The sequence below is a fragment of the Sordaria macrospora genome, chromosome 3 (genome assembly GCF_033870435.1).
Source record: "Sordaria macrospora chromosome 3, complete sequence".
In the NCBI taxonomy this organism is placed as follows: Eukaryota; Fungi; Ascomycota; class Sordariomycetes; order Sordariales; family Sordariaceae; genus Sordaria; species Sordaria macrospora.
Genome location: NC_089373.1, coordinates 4,000,619 through 4,020,521, shown reverse-complemented (window position 1 = coordinate 4,020,521; position 19,903 = coordinate 4,000,619). Strand labels below are relative to the sequence as shown.

General features: G+C 53.1%; 5 protein-coding genes across 5 annotated transcripts; 3 read left to right on the top strand and 2 right to left on the bottom strand.

Annotated features, from left to right (window-relative positions):
• The first annotated feature begins 1,489 nt into the window (after positions 1–1,489).
• SMAC4_01014 (uncharacterized protein) lies at positions 1,490–4,787 on the top strand. Its single transcript, XM_066089530.1, has 2 exons — positions 1,490–1,994; positions 2,047–4,787. Exons 1-2 carry the CDS (start codon positions 1,901–1,903, stop codon positions 4,014–4,016), a joined length of 2,064 nt encoding a protein of 687 aa, XP_065946571.1. The 5' UTR covers positions 1,490–1,900; the 3' UTR covers positions 4,017–4,787.
• Positions 4,788–5,001: 214 nt separating this feature from the next.
• SMAC4_01013 (uncharacterized protein) lies at positions 5,002–7,324 on the bottom strand. Its single transcript, XM_066089529.1, has 2 exons — positions 6,081–7,324; positions 5,002–5,997 (listed from the first exon to the last, which is right to left on the bottom strand). The coding sequence occupies exons 1-2, from the start codon at positions 6,846–6,848 to the stop codon at positions 5,773–5,775; spliced, it is 993 nt and encodes a 330-aa protein (XP_065946570.1). The 5' UTR covers positions 6,849–7,324; the 3' UTR covers positions 5,002–5,772.
• A 174-nt stretch (positions 7,325–7,498) lies between these two features.
• SMAC4_01012 (uncharacterized protein) lies at positions 7,499–9,890 on the top strand. The gene has a single exon (XM_003350073.3). The coding sequence runs from the start codon at positions 7,599–7,601 to the stop codon at positions 9,738–9,740; it is 2,142 nt and encodes a 713-aa protein (XP_003350121.3). The 5' UTR covers positions 7,499–7,598; the 3' UTR covers positions 9,741–9,890.
• A 537-nt stretch (positions 9,891–10,427) lies between these two features.
• Positions 10,428–12,644, top strand: SMAC4_01011 (uncharacterized protein; the record flags this gene model as incomplete). The annotated part of the gene is made up of 1 exon (XM_003350072.1): positions 10,428–12,644. The coding sequence occupies one exon, from the start codon at positions 10,428–10,430 to the stop codon at positions 12,642–12,644; it is 2,217 nt and encodes a 738-aa protein (XP_003350120.1).
• A 91-nt stretch (positions 12,645–12,735) lies between these two features.
• On the bottom strand, positions 12,736–19,278 carry SMAC4_01010 (uncharacterized protein). Its single transcript, XM_003350071.2, has 3 exons — positions 18,926–19,278; positions 15,107–18,742; positions 12,736–15,050 (listed from the first exon to the last, which is right to left on the bottom strand). The coding sequence occupies exons 1-3, from the start codon at positions 18,980–18,982 to the stop codon at positions 12,996–12,998; spliced, it is 5,748 nt and encodes a 1,915-aa protein (XP_003350119.1). The 5' UTR covers positions 18,983–19,278; the 3' UTR covers positions 12,736–12,995.
• Positions 19,279–19,903: the final 625 nt, after the last annotated feature.

Genomic DNA, 19,903 nt, shown 5'->3' with positions numbered 1-19,903 from the left:
ATACCTGGAGGCTTGAGGCTTGGAGGCTTGGACGGTGGTTTTGTTCGCCCCTCGGCCCCGCCGCTTCCGCAGCAGCACAACACGAAGAAAGAAAGAAAAGACACATGCACACCTGTTGACGCCATGGGAAGTATGACGATAACAACACTGGATGGCTACATACCGAGAGAAGGAAGCAAAAGAAGAGAAAATTCACTCAACCTCGTGGGTTGCCTCTCCGGTGTTTTAAGCCAATCCATCATTTGCATTCGCTGATGGAGAAACGCCCTACCCGTGTGGTGCCACCCAGTCCCTTGCATCCGGACGAGCACTTCTGCTCCTATCATTTTCGTGTCGACGAGATGGACACACAATGGGCCGCCCAAGGGTCTGGAGACTGCCCTTTTTGAAACACGGCCATTCTAGCGCCGTCACCGGTTCGAGAGGACCGACGGCATTCATGGGTTCATATACGCACACGACTCGAGAGACGGAGCTCACTGCTGTTTATATTTTACGACAACCGGCACGGCAGAGCAGAGGGGCCAGAGCTGCACTGCACCCAGAGATCGGATCCTGGCAAATCCACCAAGATCGCGGGAGCCTCAGAAGGACCCCAGTCCACCGCGTCTCTTTGGAGATCACTGCAAGTTAGCCGGCGGCGGGGCTGTTTCGCCTTGTTATACCCCTGTTGGTACCTCTTCCAGTGGTCTTGGTCTTCTCTTGAAGCCACGAGCGAGGGTTCCCTTTTCTGCACTATGTTTCACCAACATTTGGGTTTAGTCTCTTCGTCTTGGTTTGATCTGTTGCTTGTTTTGGGTCCTGTTTGTCTCGTTGGAGGCCTTCGAGAACAAAGACGATGTGTGTGTCAGTTGTCACAATGGGCCGGATATGGATCCGCCAAACCATCACTAACACCAACATGGTGATGCCCCCCTCCCACCAACGCCAAGTCGGCGGCCGTTGCACCCTTTGTTCTCCCTCCAACCCTCAAAATATGCACACGACCAAGTGGAATACCTACGTAACGACCTCTCGGGAAATGCTGTGGCAATGCCGTCACAAGATGGTGAATGGGATGCTCGGTATCCAAGAAACATCTGAGACACTGCTTTTGGGTGCGGCAGCTTTGGAGACACGCCACTGGTGGACGAGCCCTCATGGTGTGTAGCCTGAAGTAGCGCCGCCATCCGCTACATCATCACGACCCCAGTTCTGTAAGCGCCAACTGGTTGGACGAGCAACACCCAACAGCCTATCACATCGAGTCTTGCTGCAACTGAACCGTCAGCGCCTCCCCTACTCCCAACTTCCAAGCCATCAACTGAAGATGGCACGCTGTAATTTTCCTCATCTCAGCCAAGTGGAAGTATTCCGGCTGCTAGCCACGAGCCAGCTCCTTCCAGGATGTCTGGGTGTGTGGGTAGCGACAAGGTGAATGTATTTGACAGCACCTCTTCCACCGCAGAATACATCATGGAGCATTAGTGTGGTACGGGATGGATGGGTGGATGATGAGTGGGTGCCGTGGTCCATATGCCATCCATCCCCGGGCCACTGCGTGTGGTGGTGCAAAAAGAGTACTTGTACATACATATGCGGTTGCTGTATGCCACTCGCTCACTTCCACTCAATTCTGTGATAAAGATGAGATACTCCTGCGTTCGCGCCGGAGCTCTCTCACTGCCCTCTTTCTCCCCCCTCTGCACCGTTATGCTGCTGCCCTAGCTTGTTGTTTTCTTTCCTTTGTTCTTGGTTCTCGGGTACCTGGTCGCTGGTCGTCGGTCTCTTCACTTGCCCTTTTTGATGCTTCAATGGCTTAACCTCCTTCTCGACATCGTCCTACTCTTTTATATGAACGCTTTTAACCGCCATCCTTCATTATCATAATCTTCACCCACGCTACTACTAGTTAGTAGCAATGAGCACGCTGGGCAGCATGCTTTCAGACACCTGCGCCTCATGGATGCGTTCCATGAACTCATGTTTTGGACGGGGGGATAAGTCCAGCTCAAGTATGTCAAGATTTTAAAAACATACATCACACCTCACTAACCTGGGTCTTAGATACTGAGAAACCCATCGTCATCAAGAGGGAACAGCAACCTACATTCATTCCACCTTTGTATGCCGAACCTGTATTCTCAAATGAAAGGTCATTCGAACAGACACTTGAGCGTCAGAGGGGAAGGTCAAGGTCTGTCAAAGGGGCTAGGTCCTCGCATGGCGGTTCCGTCTCTAGATCTAGGGCAAGGTGGTTGTCGAGATCATCGTCTCGCCCACGACAACGGCCGCAAATATCAGCCCCCACCAACTTTCGCCATGTACATTCCGAGTCTTTTCAGTATCCTAGTCCTAGTGACCACCCTTCACAACAATGCCTTCTACCGCAGACACAGCCACAGCCACAGCAACAGGAACAGCAGCAGCAACATATCTATGAACAACAACAACAGCTCCCGAAGAGGTCAAGGCCGCCATCGTTTCACCCCATCGAGCTAAGCATCCGAGCTTCCCCATTACTGCCTCACTTCGTCGGAGACGACAATGAGACCACAACTCGTATCACCCCTCCACCGCCAGCACACATTGTCGAGAACAACAACATCACGCAGTGGGACATTAGCAGTTCAACCATGGGTCCCAATGATGTGGATTATCCCACCTCGTTTCACCTTTCGCGTCATGCAGTTGGACAGGTCCAACAATCGTCCACCAATAGCCAGTTCCCACCAAGAATCCCGCCAAAGTCCAGAGCCCGAGCTCACACCGCGCCCAGCACAGATATCATGCTGGAAAGGATAGCCAGTGCGATGCTCGAGAAGGAGAAACTGCAGGCTGAGATCGATGAGCTCGTTGAGAGGCAAAGTGTGTACAAGGGCAGCAGGCCCGGCAGTCCTGTCGGTTATAGTGGTATGATCATTTACGGTGCTCCAATATCTGTCCAGCTCACTAACACACGACAAACAGCGAGTGAGTCAATGCCCGTGTTCGATGTTCCCGCTATGCCAGCTGCTGCACCCTCCTTCGCCGAACGAGTTAGCTACGACGAGCGTAGGCCGAAGACTGCACCCTCGAGCAGTCAACCCCAGGGGCCCGGAACCTTTTCGGCTATGAGTGGTGGAAGTGCCACACCGGACGGAACCACCCTTGCTTTGGCGGTGGCAGCGTTCAACTCCCACCCGCCTATGATCAACTTCGCTCACCACTGGTACGGCCAACACGGATTCGATCACGCAGCAAATGGAGACCGGCCAGTTTCTTCAGCCTCGACGGCAAGGGCAAACGAGTCCCGCAGCCGAACCTCGACCGGGCCCGCCCCGCCGCAAAGAATCATCACATCGGAATTCGATCGTCCCCTCGCCCCTCCGCTCCCGCTCGTTCTCCGCCCACCCCTCCGCAAGAAGAAGTCCTTCTCCCGCGTCTCCAACTGGCTCTTTCCCGGGAACAATGGCTCCGTCTCCGACAACTACTCCAACAGCAGTCCCACTGACACGTACCACAGCAACAGCTACAGCAAACGACACGAGCACAGCATAAGCAAGGATTCAATCACCAACGTTCCGAGGCCGATTAAGGAAAACGAGGGGTATTATCAGTGTTTTTCTCCGTCGCAGGGTAGCAACCAGCAATACCAGCAACAACAGCAGCAGCAGGGGAACAACCAGAGCGACTCAGCCTCATCCGCTTCCTCCCTCTCCTCCTGGCGATCCGAAGAAGAAGAAGTGCCCACCACCACTTGGTCGCTAGGCAGCAGTCCCGTGCGCCAGACGCCCGGGCAAACGCCCAAGCAGACTCCGGTGTTGAGCGCTGATGAGGCTAGCTTTGCTGTTAATGCTGCTTTTTCCGCTGCGCCACGAACCACGGAAGAAATCAAAGTTCAGGGAACAGAGGAAGGAGTGATTAATGGCAGTGGTTTGCAGACCGGGGAGGGAGTGGAAGGAGGAGACACCGGAACATGTGTAACGATCACGGGACTCAAGATTCCCGAGCACAGAAACGGACACCGGCCGCAGAGCGTGGGTGTTGCTTTCTGAACAACACGAATCAACGAAATCACATTTTCCATCACCATTCTTACCGCTTCTTTTTGATTCATCCCCGCTTTCTCGGCCTATGTTTTGCGATACCCACCGAGAAAATCAGCCAGCCGTTGTACTACCATCTTGATGATGGATTCAACTGGCTGGTTGATCACGAATGGGCGGTCTTCTTCAGTCATTGTCTTGGTTAATGGGGAGGTACTTTGTTTAATATCATATCAATATCCGGCGTGGAGGGCAGAGAAGGGGAGCACGGCCTACTTGATCTGGATCTGGCAATTGGGTGGGAGGCGACGGGGACAGCCATCGATATAGGAAGATGGAGGATCGGAAAACGGGAACGGCATCTTGGGAGGTGAGCGGTGGGCATTGGGGGCAGTTTTGGGCGGCGATGGCTTCTCCATTGGAGCCCGGTATACACAAAACGGAAGTGGGGAGTTCGGGGACGGGAAGGGGGGGGATGAGCATACCCAAAAACGTAAACTAGGGGCAGGGCTCCTTGTTTCTCGGTTAACGTGGTGTTGCTTGGTAAGATAGAGAGGAAATATTGGTCGGAGGGAAAAAAAGGCGAAAGAAAACGGATATGAGGAAACCGGGGAGGGGAAACTGATTTGGAGGCAAACGGTGCCTTTTTGCTATTTGCATTTTATGATACCAACCAACCGACCGACTGACCGATCGATTCTTAGAAGATACCTATGTACAACCAACCACCACACATCATTATTCTGGTGTGGATAATGCCATTCATTATTTTAACTTCAATTTCAGCCTCACATGATCGTGAATGTAGCTAGCATCAAAACACTGTACTTGAACATCGCCAGGAACATGGTCTGCTCTTAAGAGGCGTGCCTCTGTAGCCAATCCACCAAGTATTATTTATTATACGAACAGCCGCATCGACGGCGTGCTGTGCGATACATCTGGTGAGTGACTCTGGAAAGTACGCATTCAATCGAAGGTTTGGACAAATAATTGGAAAAAGAAACAAAAAAAGAGATACCAACGCGCAGTTAGCAGTAGCCCGCCCTCGGTCCATATTCAAATCCCGCGGTGTACGACATGGATGGCACGCTGTCGGCCTCTGTCTTGGTTGAAAAGAAATCTCATGATCTGCCCCGTCCAAGAATCGAACTCGAAGTCGGACGGGGTGGGAGATGCAGAGCTGGGACGGTACTACTATCTGCGCTATTCGACCAGGATCGAACTGGTCGTTTGGCTAGGGGTGTTGGAAGGAAAGTACGGGACGGGAGCTTATAAGTGGAAGATACAGGTTATTGGGCGGAAGGCGTTGGGGGAGGGACGGGAAGAATGGGATGAGATGGAAGGTGCGGCTGCCGGCTGGGAAAGGCAGTGACGCTCAGGTTTACTCAGCCTTCCCACGAATGGTTGAGTTTATCTCATCATTGACTTGACTTGGAAGCGGAAGATATATCATGAACATCGCTGAGTGTTCGCTGTTGTCAGAATTATCCGTCATACAAGGTTTGTACCACGAGTGTTTCCATATCAACTTCCATGTCCACCTCATATAGGCATTATTACCTCCTGTTCACCAGAAAATGGGGTCCCATAAATGTTCACACTGGACCAGATGACCAATTCAGAAGAGGGCACAATACGTCAAAAGGTTTGACTGCTCAAAACATCGTTTACCATGTGTCTCTGACCATAATTCTCGCCGCCCTAATTTCCCAAAAGACATGCTTTCACAGCGCTTCCACTCAGGGTCGAGATGCTCCAGCGTTCACTCTCTCTGGATGGATTCCTGCTCGTGGTTCACCATAAGGTGGATGGTCGGATCCGGGCAGATTATCTGCGGTTTGTCTCTGCTGGCGGCAGACGACGAGGTATACGAATCAGGCATATTGGCCCACACGGTAGCCTTAGCTGTGTGAAATCGCGAGAAGCAATTGTTGAGGACATCGTCCACTCCTTGGCCCACTTCGACAATGCCCGTGTCGAGGAGTTCCTGTTTTGTCACGACGCACCAGCTGGTCAGTTCTCACGAACATGAAGCAGACGAGCCAACGACACTGGACGGAAGAAACAAACCTTGAGATGATCCGCTACCTGCTCAAACTCGACCTTGTTCAACCTCAACCGATCCGGAAGACCACTATTATGCATGAGCGCCAACAGCCCAGCAATTGTGGTGTTTACAGCTGCGAGGATCGTGATTGGGGTCCCTGTGCCGACACCTTCGCTGCCTCCCCATGCTCCCAGAGCCGTCAAGACCGCCCCTAGCACGATCTGCAGGATCATCAACACCCACCGTATGATGCTGAAGATGTGGTACGAGTACAGGTACCGGGCCCGTTGGTGAATGACATCCCGATAGAGGCCTTCGGGCATGCCACGGGGTGGCCAGTACCAGCAGGTGGGGTGGACGACGTTGCGAGACTCGGAAGAAGGGTCCGCGATGCCGCCGATGCTGTGAGCGATGCGGGCCCATTCCGATGGTGTCAAGAAACGGAGCTTGGGGTGGATTGAAGTGCGGAAAGGGGTAGAAGGACGGGGATAGGCTGATGCGAAGGGCTGCTGGCCATTCGTGTTGGCTACAAAGGTATTGGTGTTTGCCGTGTTGTTGATATGGGGAGCGGTAGAGGCTGAGAATGGACGACTGGGAGGTCGATTGGGGTTGGATGGACCACGGTTACCATGGTTGGTGCTGGCAGCGGCATTGGTAGTTGGGATGGGGATGTTGGACGGCCGGTCGGACTTGTAGATGATGCTCTCGATGCCGAAGGCTTCAGACCCGGGGGACTGGGGAGGAATTTGTGGGATGTCGGAGTCCCGGTTGTTGTGCTTGGGGCTGACCATTGTAGAAGTATTGGTGATAACCTGTTTGGACGATTTGGCAAAATGGAGTATCTGACACTCCGTGTCCAAGACACCAAAAAGGGTACACCAACAAGAACGATGGATAACGAAGCAGCTTGTGTTTAACTGGGAGGACTGAAAATCGAGTGAGGAGAGAGAAATGGAAGAAGCTGTCCCATGATTCGAAAGAATTGGCCACGAGAAAATTCTTCACTCGAAGAAAGGTCTCAAGAGGGAAGGAATGGCCCATCTTGGGCAGGCTACAATCACGATACTTACGGAAGGAACGAAAGAGATAGCAGTGAAAGGAAGGAAGGAGACGAGAGCACTTGCCCTCCCAAGCAACAATATACTGCAGAGGTAATATGATGTGATGTCGACCTGCTTTTTGGCCGAATGTCTCTTGGCTTAGCAAACGCCCGCAACAGACGCAGTATGAAGCTATTCACAACATCCATGTTTCTTGGCTTGTTTACTTTTGGAAGAAAAAGGAAGGAGAAAAAGGGGGAGGGGTGTTGGAGAGCAAGGGTACGTTGTGCTTGTACTCTCACCGCCCGAGGGCAGAACTCCAATTCTTGGCAGGGGTGGGTCGCAATTGTTTTCTGCCATTGACTGTTCTCCACAAAAATGTTGTTTCGCAGTGTGATCAACGAGGGTCCAGTCGTGACTGTCTTCTGATTCCCGCTTCTCAATGACCAATTTGCGCCTCGACTGATCCCAAGTCGCCAATACGCGCCTGCACCCTTCTATATGCGCGCCCTTTTTGCTGCCACATCTTTCCGGCGAATATTCACACGCTTGATCCGACCAACCCACCAAAAGGTCCTTCCCCTCACCAACTTCCGCACAATGGCTTCCGAAGCCAAGGACATCACGGCACCGCCCGCCGAGAAGCAAGTCATCGTCCACGAGGGCAAGCGCTACGTCACAGTCAAAGAAGGCCTCGCCCACATTCTCGTCCCAGAACCGTCCGAAGAAGACAAGGAGAACCTCAGGCCCGACCAGGCTGTCCGACAGGTCTTCTACAACCCCATCCAGCAGTACAACCGAGACTTGACCGTCCTCGCCATCAAGGCCTACGGCAAGGAAGCAGTCCAGCAGAAGCAAGCCAGCCACTCCAAGCTTGAGAAGATCATCGAGAAGAAGAGGAAGCGAGAGGCCCAGAAGAAGGAACAGCAACCGAACAAGGCGCAAAAGGGAGCCGACGGCGAGAAGGCGACCACCGCACCCGCGACCGATGCTACATCTGCCGAAACAGTACAGCAAAATGGAGAAGAGACCAAGGATGTCACAGAACAAGAGACCGACGTTCCCGTCGAGAAGGGGGACGAACAAGCTACGAACGGAGAAGCCAAGAGGGGAAAGCAGCCACCATTTACCGTGCTCGATGCGCTATCAGCCAGTGGCCTTCGTGCCCTGAGGTACGCCCACGAAATTCCGTTCCTCACCTCAGTAACGGCGAACGATCTCCTCGCGACCGCTGTCGATTCCATCAAACTCAACGTCAAGCACAACCGCCTCGAAGACAAGGTCAACGTTTGCCACGACGATGCGTTGGCCCATATGTACACCCTGATTGCGAAGGAGCTTCGCGCCAAGGATCCCAAGGGCAAGCCCACCCTGAGCGAAAAGTACGACGTTGTCGATCTCGATCCCTACGGTACCGCTGCTCCCTTCCTGGATGCTGCCGTGCAGTCTGTGCGCGATGATGGTGGTTTGCTCTGCGTTACCTGCACTGATTCCGGTGTATGGGCCTCCAACGGATACCCCGAGAAGTGCTACTCCTTGTATGGCGGTGTCCCTGTCAAGGCATGGTTTTCTCACGAAGTCGGCATTAGACTTGTTCTTTACTCTATCCAAACGGCCGCTGCGAAGTACGGTCTCACCATTGAGCCTCTCCTCTCGCTGTCCATCGACTTCTACATCCGAGTCTTTGTCCGCGTCAAGAAGTCTCCTGCTGCTGTCAAGTTCCAGGGCGGCAAGAACATGATGGTGTACAACTGCGATAGCGGCTGCGGAGCTTGGTCAACACAGATGCTGATGAGAAACAAGTCCTCGCCGAACAAGAAGGGCTCCGGCGTCTTTTACAAGCACACCTTTGCTCAGGGACCTTCGGTTGATAAGGGCTGTGAGCACTGCGGTTCCACCATGCATATGGCCGGTCCGATGTACGGTGGTCGCATCCACTCACCCAATTTCATCAAGCGCGTCCTCGGCGAACTCGATGATGCGCCTACCGATGTTTACGGAACGACCCTGAGGATAAGGGGTATGCTGCAGACGGCCCTTGAGGAGATTTTGTTGACCCCCGACGAACAAGAAGCTGAGAAGGCCAAGGAGGAGGCAATCAAGGCCGGCAAGAAGCTGGATCCCGCCTTCAAGGAGGCCGAGCTCGCGGCTATTGATCCCTACCCGTTCTATTTCCACCCTGCTACCATTTCCGGCATTCTCAAGTGCTCCTGCCCACCAGAGGCACCCCTCAAGGGCGCGCTGCGCGGTCTCGGCTACCGGGTTACGAGGAGTCATTGCAAGCCGGGTAGCATCAAGACCGATGCACCATGGTCGATCATTTGGCATGTGTTCAGGGAGTGGATCCGCCAGAAGGCACCCGTGAAGGAGGACAACATCAAGCCTGGTACGCCTGGATACAGGCTGCTGCGCCTGAGTGAGAAGAAGAAGCAGGAGGAGCAAACAGAAGGTGGTGAGACTCCCAAGGAGCAGCAGAGTGAACAAGCGGAGGAAGAGAAGATGCCCGAGGTTGTGTTCGATGAGCAGCTTGGTCGGGATGACAAGACCGTCAAGTTGGTCAGATATCAGGCGAACCCAAGAGAAAACTGGGGTCCTCTAAACAGGGCAGTAGGCAAGGTGCCTTCTCACCACCGTAAGGATTAATAAACTCGAGGTATGAGCTTTCAGACTTTTCGGTTTTGACCTTCGGAGCGAGCTCGCTTTCCCAGGTGGTGCGAGAAGGATGCTAGAGTCCAAGGGCACAGCGATCCGACAGCCAGTAAAAAGTCTGGTTCGGTAGGCAGTAATTGACTTATTGACGAGATGCAATCCTGGCAGTAATCCAAAGTCCGAACCTAGGCTTAAAAGCCAGACACTGTTGTTGTTGCTGTGCGATTAACTCCAATCACCGCGCCGTGATATGAGTTCGGGGAATGATGCCGAGTGGGTGACCCACTCCGCATGTCACCACCCGTTTTGGGTCGGCGCCGTGCTGCCCGCCGATGGCATAATCCGGCTGTTGGTAATCACGCAATTCAGCGGCTGGGTTTATACATACAAGGCAGTGAGTAATATCATCACATAGATTAGATTTGGTGTAACTACACCACACGTGCTTGGTAGCGAGCAATGAAAATGCACATTTTACTGCATGTGTTTTTCCCTGGGCTTGTCAAGGTGGCTGCTGATCTCATCCTCAACCTCCACACCTGGAGCTATCATCGTCATTGACACCGCAATTGAGGAGGCCAAGAGTAAAGGAATCCACTTTTGACGATGACTGCTTATGGAAACTTAATATTGCCGCTGTCTGCTTTATTCCTCTTTTCTTTTTTCTCTTTCTTGATCGAAATGCCCTCCTGGCTCAAGAACATTGTCTCACTTGGTCATCGACGAAAGGGCTCCACCACTGCCCGAAAACAAGATCAGAGCAGCAGCAACAGTCAATCCGATCCAAAGCCAGATTCTCAACTGAAGGCGTCCTCTTCAAACGGACACAAATCACAACCCGAAAGTCACCCAGACAAAGGAGTTGGTGAAAGCAAGAAAGGACAACCAAAGGAAGATTTACCCCGCAACACCAAGAACAGCGATCAACAACCCCGCGATAGCGACAACATGACCGCCGCCGCCGCCGTGTCGCCCACTAAAACCCCCGACAACACATCTTCACAAGACCACATCCACCTCAACAAGCGAACAGGAGATCTCATCCAAACATCCGCTCACAATGATGGAGTCGGCGACATTGAAAACTCGGCCAACGCCCTGAACCCCAACCAAATCATCTTCATCCTCAAAAGTGATGATACTGATACCAGCCACGGTGGTTATCGCATTTACTCGCTTCTCGAAGAGGAGCCATCATCTGCCGGCGCCGACGAGGACGGAGACGGGGAGAAGGCCAAGGCCAAGTTGAAGGTCATCAATGGCAAAACTGGCGATGATGGTCATGATGAGAAGTCAGCGAAGGCAAAATCGCCGTTTAAACTCTCCGTTACATGCGCGCAAAACCTGCCGGAGGAGTTGAAGGAGGAGTTTTTAGTTGCGAAGATACCAGACCACTTGGCGAATGTTGATGAGTTGCATGTGATTGTCTCGACGCGGTCGGGGTTAGGGCTGGCGGCGGGGTTTTATGAGGGGGTTCTGAAGAGGTTGTTGGGGGAGGGATTTGGGTTTGTGGGGGTTGGTGATTATGTGGTTAAGCCGGAGGGTAAGGCAAATGACCAAGAGAAGGAGGGAAGGAGTGGACAAGACAAGAGAGAAGGCGGAAGGAAATATCGCATTACGGTGACCAAGAGTGCGGATACTGTTAAGGATTTTGCGAGGGGGTTGGTCTCCTCGTCACCACCAGCTGGTTCGCAAGGGAAACAACAGCAACCAAGCAGGACCATCATCCTCCTATCCGGCGACGGCGGGATTATTGACTTGCTCAACGGTCTCGACCACCCAGATCAGCACGGTGTGTCTTCACCACAGTCATCATCACCATTACCACCACCCACCCCAATCCTCGCCATCCTCCCCCTAGGCACTGGCAACGCCCTCTTCCACTCCCTCCACAAGCCACTTTACATACCAGAAGGCCCATCACCACTAGTCCTCGGCCTCCGCACCCTCATCAAGCGCGGCGTCTCCGCTCCTCTCTCGACTTTCCGAGCCGAGTTCTCACCGGGAGCTAAATTGATCTCCAGTCAGCCGGAGGTGCTTCCCGATGACGAGGAACCGAAAGATAATTTGTTGTTTGAGGTTACCGACGCCAAAACCGACACCACCGATACAATTGGAAAGCAAGAAGAAAAAGAGAAGAATGCGAAACCAAAACCCCGACCAGAAATATCCCACCTCCTAGGCGCCATCGTTTTTTCGTATGGCTTCCACGCCTCGCTAGTCTACGAGTCCGACACGCCTGCCTACAGGGTACACGGCGATAAGCGGTTCGGCATGGCGGCTGGGGAGTTGCTCAAGATTTCGCATCTGTATGATGCTTCTTTGTCTATCCGCCGCCGCTGTACCTCTTCCTCCTCCTCCTCCTCCTCCTCCTCCTCCTCCTCCTCCTCCTCCGCAGCAGCAGGAACAGCATCAGGAACAGCAACAACAGAAAGCAACTGGAAATTGTTACCTCGCGATTCCCACTCAACATACATCCTAACCACCCTAGTCTCCAACCTCGAAAAAACATTTTGTATTTCTCCTCACTCAAAGCCGTTGGATGGACAATTGCGGTTGGTGCATTTTGGTTTCGGCGAGGACACCTCTCCCTCTTCCTCTTCCTCTGAAGAGAGGGGCAAAACCACGATGGATATCATGATGGCTGCGTATCGCGACGGTGAGCACGTCAAAGATTCAGAGCAAAAGTTCAAGGGTGTGGTAGGCTACGAAGAGGTGGAGGAGATCAAGGTCACGATTAACGAGACGGATGAGCGGTGGAGGAAAGTTTGCGTTGATGGGACAATTGTGGAGGTTGAGAGGGACGGATGGGTTTCTGTTAGGAGGGAGGAAGGGGGAGGAGGGAAAGAGAGGTTGAGGGTTTTGGTTGATGAAGGGGTTGTGGTTGGGAGGGGGTGAGTGGGTGTTTCTAACGTGTATATTGGGGATCTGGATATAGATGGTGATGGGATCTGGAAGCAGCGATAGAACAGAGGTTTTCTTTTGTTCAGCGAACAAATAATTGAAAGAACTTGTGGTATAAGCTACAGCAACAGCAGAGCAAGTCAACCATCTTGTTTGTCCCTGTAAAGAAAGCCAACCCGTCAAAGCAACAAAATGGAAATACATATACACGAACAGCAAGGAGTCATCATCAAGAAAGACAAACGGAAACCCGCTTTGCTTATCCATAAGCAGGGCTATCTATATGCATAAACTTCTGCAAAAGCCTCCTATAATCATCACCCATTTTCTTGCTCTCCTTCCACCTTAATCACTATCCTCCATATCAAACGCATCATCCACCGCCTTCTTACCACCCTTCGCCTTGCTGCTCACACCAATATCCCCAAAGGAGTCATCATCATCCTCACTCGCGCTGTCAATGACGATCGGCTTCCTGGCAGCAGCTGCGCGACCAGGCCTGCTGCGAGCTGGAGCAGGCGCGGGATCCTTCATGACAACGTCATCGCCATCAAGGTCATCCTCGTCGTCACTGGCCAGCTTCTTCGCCTTCTGGTTCTTCTTGGCATAGGCCTTAGCAGCCGGTGAGAGATGGACCAGCGTCTTGAGCTTGGCCGGAACGGCAGAGGCCGTCTCGCCCTTCTTGGCGGTGACCTTGGGCTTGGGCTTCGGGGCAGCACCGTCATCGTCGGCGGCCTTGGCAGGACGGCCACGCTTCTTTGCGGCTACGGGGGCAGGGTTGACCTTCTTGCCGATGGCATCGTCATCGGAGCCCTCTTCGACTTCACCAGTCTTGGACTGCTTCCGTGGGGACGACATGGCAAGAGCCTCGTAGTTGGTATCATCCTGGCTGTCGTTGTCGAAAGCCTTGGTGTGGAAGGCCCTGCTCTTCACCTTGGGCAGGCCGATACCGCTGCTCTCACCTTCTGGGCGACTCATGGAGAAGAGGCTGACCCTCGGACCGTTGCTCGTTGCGGCAGGGGCTCCTATGCCCTTGACCAGGGAGCCGACGTCGAGAAGCATGTCGTCGTCATCAGAAGCTTCGCTTTCGGAATCTTCCTCGTCTACTTGGAAGAGCGATTTGGCCTTGGCGGCCGCCGCGCGCTTCCTGGGGTTGGTCGGTACAGGCTTCTCAGCTTCGCTCACCACCTTGTCGTCGCCGTCGCTTTCGAAATCATCGTTCTCGAGAACAGGTGACTTCTTGGTAGCAGCCGCACGCTTGGCGGTGGACTTCGCTGGCACAGGCTTTTCGGCTTCGCTCATAATCATGTCGTCAGCATCGCTCTCGAGATCATCAAGAACAGGTGATTTCTTGGGAGCAGCAGCGCGCTTAGTGGCAGGCTTAGCAGCGGGCGCAGGCTTCTCTGCTTCGCTAACCATCATGCCCTCGTCAGAGTCATCAAGGACAATCGGCTTCTTGGCAGCAGCCTTCTTGGCCTCCGGCTTGGGGGTAGGCGGGATCGGGTCTTCAGGAGCGTCCTGAAACTCGATATCCGAGTCTTCATCATCGAGAGGGGCCGGCTTCTTGGTAGCGGCAGCTCGCTTGGTGGTGGGCTTAGGAGCAACCTCTTCCTCAGACTCGTCGTCGATGAAGTCATCCAATTCGGACTCTGAATCCTCGTCAAGGATTATAGGCTTCTTGGCTGCTGCTGCGCGCCTCGCGGGCTTAGCTGCAGGTTTCTCAGATTGCTCCACCGATGCAACCGAAGGCGCAGTCGAAGCCGAAGCCGACGCGGAAGTTTTCTCGGAAGCAGTGGCAGCCTTCGCGATGTCCAAGAAGTCATCGTCCGATTCGTCGTCACTGAGCGCATACTTCTTGGTCTTCGCCACGGTGGTACGCTTAGCGCGCACGCTGGCGATAGTAGATACGGGCTCCGACTCTTCATCCTTCTTCTTGGCTGCAGCCGGGGCCTTCTTGTTGAGCAAATCGAAGTCATCATCTGAGAGGTCAAAAGCTCCGTCGGCGAAAGCGGTCGACTTGGGCTTGGGCTTCGCCAGGCCGGAGAACTTCTCTAGGAAACGCTGCTGAGTCTTGACCGTCTCAGCCTTGGGAGCTGCCTTGGCTCTGGGTTTCTTGGCACCCGGTTCAAAGTCCTCGTCATCCTTGGCAGCCCTGGGCTTCTTGAGTCTGGAGACAGCACCGCCCTTGTACGAGACACGGCGTCCCTTCTGCCTAATCTCTTTCCGGACTTCATCTTCCAGCCTGAGCTGTTCTTCCCACTCAGCGGTGAAAGCATCAAGATCTTTGCACCACAAATCCTTTTCGCTGAGCGCATCGAGCTCATCGTACTCAGCTTTCTTGGCGGCGATCTGCTGCTTGAGCTTGTCAAGGCGCTCAAAGGTCAACGACCAGATGGGCATCTGTCATCATGTTAGTCTTTCCTGTAACATAAACTCGTGGGAACGATATTACATACCGAGAGGAGATAGTCATAATCGCGGGCTCCGCCAACGGCGTCCTCCTCGTCCTCGTTCTCCGCAGCACCGAGCTCCTCATCAGGAGACTTCACATTCCGTCCATCCGATTTCGGAGGGAAGGCCTCATACTTGCGTTCGCGAAGTTCCTGGACAAGGACCGACTTCTTCTTCTTGGCAACGATGAGCTTGTTCTCAATAATTTCCGAAATGAATCGGTATTGGTTCTGCAACTTGCGGTAGTCCGCATGGTAGACCTTGAGCCAGTGCTTCTTGCGCTCACCGTAAAGGTTGAGACGGTAGTGGTAGTATTCCTCCATGATTTCTTGTGGGTTCTCATACTTGTAAATTTTACCACGGGTGTCGAAGGCCACTAGATTGGTCGTGGCAACTGTCTTGGTAAGCTTGAACTTTTCAATAAGACCGTCCCGAAGAGCGGAGGACATCTGCTTCTCCTCAAGGGCGATGATGAAGTGGACAGTTTGGTGGTCGTTGTACTCTTTATAGTCCTTGATCCAAGAAGGACCCTTGTCGCCACGGATAATCTCTTCCAGCTTGGACTTGAAATCATCGGTCCACATGCGGATGGGCAACTCCGTAACATCAACCTCATTGGGGTTCTGAGGGTTGACCTCCACGATACCGTTAAACTTGAATTTGTTGGGTCCATCAGGCTCGGGAGTGCCCTTCCAACCACGGAACCACGGAGTCATGGGTTCGAAGGGTTTCTCCTCCCCGTCGCCAGACGAGTCTCTGCCCATGCGGCGCTTCAGGTTCTCGACGATGTCAAGAGGGTGATAGTTGGGAATGGAAGTGCTCCAACCGGTACCGATACCATCTGCACCATTGACCAGAACCATCGGGAGAATGGGAGCGTAAACTTTGGGCTCAATGAGTTTGCCATCGTCGAACTGGAATTCCAGATTGGGCTCGTCGAGGGGATGGAAAATCTTTCGCGCCAAAGGAGACAGTCTGGTGTGAATGTAACGAGCGCTGGCAGCATCGGAACCACCAGAAAGACGCGAACCGAAGTTACCGCTAGGCTCGAGACAGTTGATGTTGTTTGAGCCGACGAAGTTCTGTGCCAAACCAACGATGGTTTGCTGCAGAGACTGTTCACCGTGGTGATAGGCTGCTTCCTTGGACACGTAACCGGCCAGTTCAACAACCTTTTGATCGTGAATGAGGTTCTGCTTGAAACAACCGAACAGAACCTTGCGTTGACCGGGCTTCAAACCATCCACCATGGATGGGATCGATCGAATGTTGTCTGCCATACTGAAAAGAATGAGTTCGCGATTAACGAAATCAGTGTATGAGATCTTCTCGGTCGAATGGTCGAGGTAGGTGCCCGGCTCGCACTTGGCAAGCCACTCCTTACGAGCATCGGCCTTCTTCTTGGAGAAAGCCAGCTCGAACATTTCGGATTCCTCTCTGGTCATGACATCGAACTCCTTGAGATGCTTGGTCAAGTTGGTGAAGTAGATCTGGGCATCGTCTGTTGTCGAACTACCCAATCCCTTGAGATACTTGTACTTCCATCTGCGCAACTCGTTCTTGTGTGATTCCTTCCATTCCTCGTACTGGGGCAGGGTAAAGAAGCCTTGCAGCTTTTGCGGCTTCCTCGGGTTGGGACCCTGCCACACCTTGACAACGGGCGTGATGAATTCCTGGAAGAAGTTGGGAATGCGCAGAAGGGAAGGGAACTGGCATTCAAAGAAGTTGATAAGAAGACCCTTGATATGACTGCCGTCAAGATCCTGATCAGCCATGATCATCAGATGGCCGTATCGCAAATCCTTTGTGTCGGTGTAAACCTTTCCGTGCTTGAGACCAAGGAATTTCTTGATGTTCTCGACTTCCTTGTTCTTCAAGATTTGATCAGCGCTGGCGTCACGGACGTTCAGCATCTTACCACGCAAGGGGAAGACACCGATACGGTTAGGATCCAAGATAGCACGGCCAGCGACAGCAAGACCTCTGGCGGAATCACCCTCGGTAAGAATAAGGGTACACTCTTGCGAATATTTTCCACCGGCATAGTTGGCTTCAATCAGCTTGTCGTTGCTGATACGCTTTCGCTTGCTACCATCGTTCTTGGCCAAGTCCTTGTCTCTCTTCTTGTCGGCAAAGCTCAACAAGTTGTCAATGGCCTCCGACTGTCGGACTTTCTTGAGGAACTGGTCACCAAGCTGGCACTTGCTGCCGAACCTGGCGGGCTTGGTCGTCAACTGCTCCTTTGTCTGTGAGCTGAAGGCCGGGTTGTCAATCAAGCAGTTGATGAAGATGAAGAACTGGTTCTTGACGTTTGCCGTCTTGAGACCGTGTCCCTTGCCCTTCTTCCTCTGCAGTTCCTTCATGAGAACCTCGATGATCTGATCGGCAATGTAGTTGACGTGGGAACCGCCCGAGGTGGTGGCAATATTGTTGACGAACGAGACCTGCTGGAACGAGCCGTCCGAAACAGTGAAACCGACTTCCCATAGCTTGCCCTCCGACCTTTGCTGCTCGAAGATGACTGTGGCAGGAGTGACATCTTCGCCGTCAGCTACCTCATCACGTTCTTTGGCGATAGCCTTGGCGTACAGTCCGCAGTATGTCTTGAAGTTCAACTTGAGGTGTTCGCCGTTCAGCCAAACCTTGATACCACTGACGGTACCTGCCATGTCGTAGACGCGTCGGTAGAGCAGAGCCTCAAGATCGTCGTCGATACCGTCGGCCATGCCGAACTTGCTGAAGTCGGGGCGGAAGGTGATGCGCACAAAGTCAGCAGCCTTGTTGGAGGTGATCTTGGGTGTTGACATCTTGCTCATGTTATCTGTCCATGTCTGCTTGTATCTCTTGCCGTTGACGGAATCCTGACACTCGAGGATGAATTCTCGACTGAAGATGTTTGTGAGCTTGGCACCGTAACCGTTACGACCGCCGACTGTCTTCTTTTCGTTGTCATCGAAGTTGGAACCAGCCAAGAGATGACCGAAGATGAGCTCGGGAACGTAGCACTTTTCGGTGCCGTGAATCTCGACGGGAATGCCCTTGCCGTTATTCTCGACCGAGATTTCGCCAGACTCGCGGTTTATCGACACCTTGAGGAAGGTCATGGAGCTATCTCTCTGGCTGTTGTCGGCGGCGTTGACGAGAATCTCGTCGAAGATCTTGTAGAGACCGGGAACGAAGGAGATCTGGCGGTTTTCCATGAGACCGGTGGCCTTGTTGAATACCCACATCTTTTGCTCAGAGCGCTCGACGGAGCCGATGTAGGTGTCGGGACGCTTGAGAATATGTTCGAGCTGGGTGAGTTTCTGGTACATTTCGGTGGCCGTCTTTGCAGCGCCCGTCTTTTTGGAGGGGACGACACTATCGATCTGCATACTATCGTTCTCGATTTCGGCCAGAGGCTTGCCGGCGGCCTTCTTGACCGGCGCCTTCTTCTGCTTTTTGGCATTGGGAGGGGTGTTGTCGAGAATGCCGTCGTCCTTGTCGCTACCAAGAAAATCATCTTCATCCTCGCTGTCGGGTTTTGGTCGCTTCTTGCCAGCGGTCTTTGCGCCGGTGAGAGTAGTCTGGGTCAACTTCTTTGCGGCGGGCGCCTTTGGGGCAGCAGCCTTTTTGGCAGCGGGCTTCTTGGGCTTGGGCTTCTATATTGAAGAAAAAGAGGGACAAGGTTAGCAGAGAGGACGGGAAGAGTTATGGGACATCAACAGGGCAGGAACAAGAGCGGAACAAAGCAAGCAACAGCGCGTGAATCGCATTAAATCACAGAAATAGCAAGGGGGGCTCGGTTCCAACCCACAGCATAAGCAGAAGAGATCATCACGTACCACCTCTGGTGAATAGGCGTCGGACTCCTCGAATACGGACTCGGCGTCGGAATCCATCTTGGCGGCACGGGGCGTGATGACCGTAGCAGTAGTGGTAGTAGTTGGGTTGTGGTTATTGTTGTTGGTGGTGTGGTTGTTGCTGATGCAGAGAAGTGTCTAAGGGCGAGAGTGCACAGCGGCTGTGCGAGTCTGCAGCCTCCAAGACGCAGCAACGGTTGGTCCCAGGACGACAACAGGAGAGGCGTGCACATTAACAACGCGATGCGATTTGCCGCGACGACCGTGACGGACCAGGCGGGCTGATAAGAGATAGCGATAGAGCTAGAGAAAGAGAGAATGACCAGGAGGGGCGGTCGTATGAAGGGGAAGGGACCCTGGTGGTGGTGTTTCTTCTCAGTTTTTTCGTGTATTATTGTTTTTGTTTTTCGGGTATAGGGAAAACAAGGTGAAGGAAAGGTGACAACTAAAATGCGGTTGCAGAGTGTGGTGCAGTGAGACGTGGTTCCTGGCTGGAAGATGTGCAGGAAGGAGGGATGAATGCGATGCGAGACACATGGAGGGGTGGCGCGTCAAAAATGTTCAGGGCCCTCGAGTCCAGAGACGGGAACGACAGTTCGTGGTTGGACAGAAAGACAGTGACAGTGGTCGCTACAATGGAGGATGGAAAAGTAAACAGCGGCTGATGAGCAGTGTCGGGTGTTCTGTGCATAAACTTGCATTTCCAACTCTCCACCGGCCGTCCCATGTCTTGGCGCGACAGTAGCGCGACCCCGACACAACCAACGAATACAAGGGCAGTGAGTCTTAATCTGCAGCATCAGCCACCACCTCAGCAACCATACCAGCCACACATGTCTTCAGTTCTACACCAGCCATAATTACCGTTCGTCGCCTCGACCGACGTCTTAATTCTTGTTGCACACCCATGAATGTCTCGGACACTTGCTTCACTCAACAAGCTTCCATCGGCCAAGTCAA